A 6747-nucleotide genomic window follows, 5' to 3' on the forward strand; every position below is an offset into this window, starting at 1 on the left:
AAGACGGTGTCGTGGGTGACGCTTCGAGACAGACGGTGGCGGTGGCCTTGTCTTGGTGACTTGGGGTCACTTAGCCTTTACTTGCCGGGAGCCTTGGTGGCGAACGCAAGACGGTGATCAAGCGGAGAGACTCGGCATCACACTTGTTCGTGTTGGACAAGTGGCCGTGGACGTAGGGAGGGACTTGGTGTCCTAACCGAACCACGTTAAATCGTGTGTCTTGGTGTCTTCACGGGAGTTTGCATATTCTCTCCCTTACCTCTTTACTTACCATATTATGTTTCCGCATTTACTCTATTTTGCGTGCATTTATTTTCCTAGTTAGTTTGATTAGGATTGGCTATAGGTTGCAAGTCTTTTAGGGGTAAGTAGAGAGTAGCATAGATAAACCTTAGTCATAACTAGCATGTGTAGGATGTGTTAGGTTTATCTTATGCAAATAGATTGAGCCTTGGATAGAAAGCGATTAGCAACCCTATTCACCCCCTCCCCCTCTAGGGTCGGATACCCCGATGATCCTTACAACCTAATAACCATGACGGGAAATGAAGGCAGAAAAGAAGAGGACTGAGATTACTTATCTGGAGGAATCTCAGAGATGGAAGCCATTGACAGATCTGAGGGAGCCATAGTGCTTGAGAGAGACTTGATCGGAAATCTGAGAGCGGCGGAGCAGATGAGTTCCTAAGGAGAGAGAAGGAGCTGGATTGCAGAATGAAGACTGGTGAAAGAGAAGGGTGATGGATTCATCATCGTCATGGATGAAACAAGGGTACAATAAGCAAATAAGTACTTGGCAGAGAGGCCGATACATCAATTTCATCGTCGCCATCAAATCAACACAAGAGCCAAAACAAGCATTCACTTACAGCAAGAACACTAGACAAGCTGATCCGAGTAGCCAGCCGGAACACTAGACAAGCTGATCCAAGCTTTGTGTCTTTACTATCACTACTAGATAGAGTAGATAAATTCAGGAACAAATAAAAGAGTGCCTTTGTTTTTTCATTCAATAGCGCTTCTTCCTCTTCTTGTCCTCTTGGGATTTCTCCTGGGCATTTTTCAGCTGCGAGATTAGAACAAGAGCAGGCAGCCTTAAGTGAGCAGCAGCCATCATTGTCCTATATGTGACAGGCATACAACAAAAACAACAACTCACCATGATGACAAGGACCCGAACAAGAACGGCAACAAAGTCGGTGAAGAGAGTGAGTGCGTGCTTGATGTAGTCCATGTCCCCATGGTGTGCCCTCTCGATGATCTCTTGGGTGTCATACACCATGTATCCCAGGAAAACCAGGAGGCCAAAGTAGAGCTGCAACGCAACAAAATACTAGAGTACATACACTAGTAGTAGCCTAGTAGGAAGTACTCCTATACTATACTATACTAGTATAGTAGAAATTATTGAAGACTTCCTTACCTCAAAGGTGAAGTAGTAGTGGCCAAAGATGGAAGCAGCAAACTGCAGCCAGAGAAGAATGGAGAGGGCGGAGGAGAGCAAGCCGCCCAGGTACAGGTACTCCCTGCGCTTGGCGATGATGGCGGCAGCCGAGAAGCATCCGAAAGCAATCGCCGTCCCGACGAAGGCCGTGACCAGGATCCTCAGGTCCAAGTGAAGGACCAGATCGAGGAGCGGGCCGACGGAGGCCCCTTGCAGGAGCGCGGCGGACATGAGCAAGGCGAAGCGGTTCCTCTCCTGGTGCTGGGACGCGGGGAGGGAGATGAGGAAGGCGATGGCGGCCAGGCATCCGACGGTGGTGAGGGTGCCGCCGACGTTGAGGGCGATGTGGAGGTAGGCGCCGAGCGCGGAGAAGGCCAGAGCGGAGGACAGGGTGAGGTACACCTGCAAGCAATATGGCGGTGGCGAGTGAGATGGCATCGAAACAAGAGAAGGCGGCGAGGCGAGGGACTTGCGTGCTTGAGGTGGGACTGCACGGCAGGGGAGATGTGGCCCAGACGCTTGAGCGCGTCGAAGCCGCCGCCAGTCGCCGTCGTCCTCCTGAACAGGGACTCCATGGCAGGTCCCTCGGATTGAAGGGCGAATTTCCCCCAGCAGCAAGCAATTTGGTGGGGAGGGGGCGGCCTGGTGGGGATTATGCTTTGCTTCCGAGGTAGACGACGAGTCCTCTTGACTGCTGACCCCTGGCCGTGGAAGTGGAAGAGATAGCCGACGCAGCCCACTGTCCGTTCGTTTCTGCCGGGCCCCCTTGGTTTCGTGCCGCTGCTTGGCCCAACAGGCTAATGGGCTGCATGCTTGGCCCATAACGCATCCCTCTGGATTATTTAATTTACTCTTTTCGTCCCAAAATAAATACAATTCTATAGTTCAAAATTTGTCTCACACAGAATGCAACTTTGGTCTAGCAACCACAAAAAATAAGAGTCTCCAAAAACTTATCGTATAAAAGACAAACCAATGTCTAGGTTTTTCTTGCAACAGATAAGGGGTAATTTGGTAATTTGCACCTAGTATTGGTTTACGTGTTCGGTTCTAGAATTGTATTTATTTTGGAACGGAGTAAGTATTTACTTATTCTCATTTCCCTTATTTATTTATTTATTTTAATAATAAAATAAAACGAAAAAGAAAAGGTGAGAGTGAGAGGCTGGGGGACCGGACCTGCTGCATTGCATTACTGACAACCACACATTATTCATTCAGATTCAGGTTCAGATGGGTGCAAGGAAAGGAAATCGGCAAACCTCATCTCATCTGGAGTGGAGAGATGAGATCCGTGGGCATGCAAATGCAATTGCAATGCAAGCACGATGGCCATAAGACAAGCCGGGATGAGATAAGGATGGCTCCCTGGCCACCCGTTGCCTCATCCTCTCCCTCCCCTGGTGCTGCGCTGCGTGCCACCTCTCTTTCCTCCTCGCTATTTCTCCCTCCTCTCCACCTGCCGGGGCCTGCCTTCTCCCTCTTTCTATTTGATTGTCTTGCAGCTTCTTTATTTGCTCCACCACCACCTACAAGGCTAAGGCTCCAAGCTAGCTAGGAACTCAAAATACTAACAATGGCCTCCCTCTCCTCTGCCGCCGTCACCGCCCCTTCCTTCGCCGCGGCTGCCCGGCCCGCCCCCAGGCGCTCTGCTGCTTTCACCGTGCGCGCCTCGCTCGGCAAGGCCGCCGGCACCGCCGCCGTGGCCGTGGCAGCCAGCGCCCTGCTCGCAGGCGGCGCCGCCATGGCCCAGGAGGTGCTGCTGGGCGCCAACGGAGGCGTCCTCGTCTTCGAGCCCAGCGAGTTCACCGTCAAGGCCGGCGAGGCCATCACCTTCAAGAACAACGCCGGGTACCCCCACAACGTGGTCTTCGACGAGGACGAGGTGCCCAGCGGCGTCGACGCTGCCAAGATCTCGCAGGAGGAGTACCTCAACGCGCCCGGCGAGACCTACTCCGTCACGCTCACCGTGCCGGGGACCTACGGATTCTACTGCGAGCCGCACCAAGGAGCCGGAATGGTCGGCAAGGTCACCGTCAACTGATGCATGCTGCGATATATCTATCATCTGCGCATGCATCTACTGCGTGCTATCAATTACAGTACTACAAGTATTATGTATTCAAACGTATGTACCTACCAGGAGGCTAGGCTAGCTAGCTAGAGAGCTTATTAGCTTGCCTTCCCCTCAAGAGTCAGTGACCATCTTGTACCTACCAAGTGGCCTGAATGCATGCATGCTATTGCTTCATCATATATCATCGGCCCACCTTGCATTGCTTCTTTTACTCTTTTTTTTAGCTACTAATAATTATTAAAAACTGTTGTATATGGATTATTATAAGCTGTATAAAAGGTTCACAATACACAATTCCCTGCCTCCCCGGTGCAATCAAGGATAAGTCCTTTTCTAAAAAAAATCAAGGATAAGCCATTGAATGACTTAGGATAAGCCAATAGACATGTACCCATATAATCTCGAAACACCACCTCAAATGGCCAAACTCAAAGAAATGCAAATTAATTAGGGGTATTTTTGTTCTTACCCCTATTTTGAAGTGTTATTATAGTTTTCTTTTTAGAAAGACAGGCACAAACACGCCCTGCCCCGTTTTTCATTACAAAAACAAGGCAAAGTGTAATTATGATTTTGTCTATATTTCTTTTAACTTTGTGTCATTTACTATTCATAATTCAGTGCGTTTTTACTCCTAGTGAATGGTCAAAACAGGGGCAAATACGCAAAGATTAAGGGCAAAACACTACTACATTATTCTTTACAAAGGCAGTTAAAAACCATTTTCAGACGCGGGCAGAGGCAACTGCCTCTGAGCAATTGTCTCTGAAAATGAGGCATTTTTCGGTTGCCCGCCCACCTCTAAAAATTGAACTGAAAAAACAAAAAAAACGCATGGGCCCGCCGTGCCCATCACGGTCTCGCCGAGCGCATTTGCGCTGCCGCCCGCTGCCGTGGCCACCCACCTCAGCCGCCCCAGCCTGCCGTGGCCACCACCCGCCGCGGACGCCCCAGCCCGTCGCGCCCGCCCGTCACAGTTGCCCTAGCTCGCCACGGCCGCCCGCCGCAGCCACCCGTCGTGGCTGCCGCCAGATCCGCGCCGTTGGGCTTGTTGCCGGCCGTATCCCCGCCGTTGGGCCCGTCGCCAGCCGTATCTGCGCCGCCGGCCCGCGGCCGACGCCCACTCACCGCTCGCCACGGATCCGCGCCACAACCACCGTGCCGCTGCCGCTCTGGCCACCCGCCCGCCGGCCACGCCGAATCCGCCGTTGCACTGAGCAAGTGCGGGAGAGAGAGAGAGAGAGAGAGAGAAATGCGGGAAGGAGAGAGTTGAGGGAGAGAGGATGGAAGGGTTAGGGTTATGATTTATTATATACTCCTCTCAGCAACTAGGCTCAATTGGATTTTGATCGGGCCGGTCCATTAAATAAGACGGACATCTATAACTTGTCCGCCTCTAAAAATAGGGTATTAACGGAGGCGGTACGTTAAAGGTGACCAGCTCTGTTAATTGAATGACTTAGGATAAGCCTGTTAGAAAATAGGTTTATTTCCTGTTTAGCTTCCCTGTGGGCCTCCCTAGGATTGATCTAGCGCACCTCTATGGTTGCAGCCATGATCTCCAAGGACTCTCACGCAAGGCAAGTCTCCACGTGATTATCTTCAGGGTTCTTGTTGCTATAAACCTGGATACTCACGTGGTTGCCTATATATGTACTGTATACCTCTCCGTGAAACACAAGCCACATATTACGCGTGATATCTTCGCTATCATGGTATCAAGAGACGGTTACGATCTGTGACCTCTCGCTTCCGCTCCAACCCTAGCCGCTGCCGCCAAGCCGACGCGCATGGAGCATCCTCCACCGGCCGCCGAGCCCTCCTCCTCCTCACCGCATCCCTCTGCCGCCGCGACTACTTACGCGGAGCTTGCCAAGGAACATGAAAAGGCAGCCGTTGCCATGGCCGAAAAGGAAGCCGCCGATCGCCTTGCCCTGGAATCTGCCGCTACAACTGCCTCCAAGGTGGACGTTGAAGCGAGCTCGCGCGTGCAGGCCGCGCTCGACGCTCTCGAGCGCGAGCGCCAAGCTGTGACTGAGGCAGATCGCGTGGCCGCTGCCGCACGCCAACGCCTCCAGCCGCCTCCCAACGTCGACCCCGACGCCAAGGAGGATCCCGACACTGGCGGCCCCCACATCGACGGCGATCCTGACGCCCTCTTCGAGGCCGCCACCATCGCCAACCTCCACGCCCAGGCCGCCTCCGTCCAAAACATCCGCGCCCTGGTGCCAGTCGTCCTCGAGCCCCTCTCCACCCACTACAACCGGTGGCGCGACCTTGTGCTCCTCGCCTTGGAACGCTAAGCCCTCGACGACCACGTCCTCCACGACGCCACCTCGACCGCCACGGCCTGGTGCCTCGTGGACGCTGTGGTCCGCTCCTGGCTGTTCAGCACTCTCAACGCCGACCTGATTGAGTCGATCCGCGTGTGCGCCGACATGGCCTGGCTCACCTAGCTTCGCATTGAAGATCTGTTCCGAGGGAACCGTGAGACTCGCGCGCTCTAGCTCGACGCTGAGTTTCACCTCTTCGAGCAGGGCGATCTCTCCATCGCGGACTACTGCAAACGCATGAAGAACATGGCGGATGATCTTGGCGACCCAGGCGAGGTCGTACATGATCACACGCTGGTGTTGAACGTTCTGCGCGGCCTGAACGAACGGTACAGCCACATGGTCGCCCTCCTCAAGCGTTCACGGCCATTCCCCACCTTTGACGAAGTCTGGAACGATCTGTTGCTTGAGGAACTGACCATGCGCAAGGTCAGGCCCTCCTCGACTACCTCCACGGTGCTCGTCACCACCACCCCCAAGGGCAGCGCTCCCTCGGCGCCCTCTCCTGCTACTCCTGGTGGCTCTACCACCCCTGGCGACTCCTCCGGCGGCACCGGCAAATCCAAGAACCGCCGCAAGAATGGGAACAAGGGTGGTATGCCCTGGCCTTCATTCTACAACCCATGGACCAGCACCATCACCATGTGGCCCGGTGTAGCGAAAATGGCCTCTCATGCCATATTTCAATATAATGTTTTGGCGATTGATGACACACACAACACTTGGACTAATGTGATTGTTAAGATGACTATTCTCAGGCTTTTAGGTTCAAGTGATGACAAAGAGAAGAGAGGCGTAGCAAGGCCTGAAGGGCCACCCCTACCGGCAAACCTCTTCGGTCCAAAGGACAAGAATCGAAGAGACTGTGAAGAAATTCAATACACCGGTTGAAC

The 6747-nt window shown here is 53.2% G+C and overlaps 2 protein-coding genes across 3 annotated transcripts; one reads left to right on the top strand and one right to left on the bottom strand.

Moving 5' to 3' along the window:
- Positions 1 to 725: 725 nt before the first annotated feature.
- LOC120669537 (bax inhibitor 1-like) lies at positions 726 to 2180 on the bottom strand. Of its 2 annotated transcripts, none has more exons than XM_039949309.1 (4): positions 1918 to 2180; positions 1424 to 1846; positions 1160 to 1333; positions 726 to 1066 (listed from the first exon to the last, which is right to left on the bottom strand). In XM_039949309.1, the coding sequence occupies exons 1-4, from the start codon at positions 2017 to 2019 to the stop codon at positions 1010 to 1012; spliced, it is 756 nt and encodes a 251-aa protein (XP_039805243.1). In that variant the 5' UTR covers positions 2020 to 2180; the 3' UTR covers positions 726 to 1009. The 2 variants fall into 2 exon arrangements, with proteins under 2 accessions (XP_039805243.1, XP_039805244.1); XM_039949310.1 differs by having other exon boundaries at positions 1160 to 1315; positions 1918 to 2179.
- Positions 2181 to 2817: 637 nt separating this feature from the next.
- On the top strand, positions 2818 to 3725 carry LOC120669538 (plastocyanin, chloroplastic-like). Its single transcript, XM_039949311.1, has one exon. It carries the CDS (start codon positions 3021 to 3023, stop codon positions 3486 to 3488), a length of 468 nt encoding a protein of 155 aa, XP_039805245.1. The 5' UTR covers positions 2818 to 3020; the 3' UTR covers positions 3489 to 3725.
- Positions 3726 to 6747: the final 3022 nt, after the last annotated feature.

Source organism: Panicum virgatum, chromosome 4N (genome assembly GCF_016808335.1).
Source record: "Panicum virgatum strain AP13 chromosome 4N, P.virgatum_v5, whole genome shotgun sequence".
Classification (NCBI taxonomy): Eukaryota; Viridiplantae; Streptophyta; class Magnoliopsida; order Poales; family Poaceae; genus Panicum; species Panicum virgatum.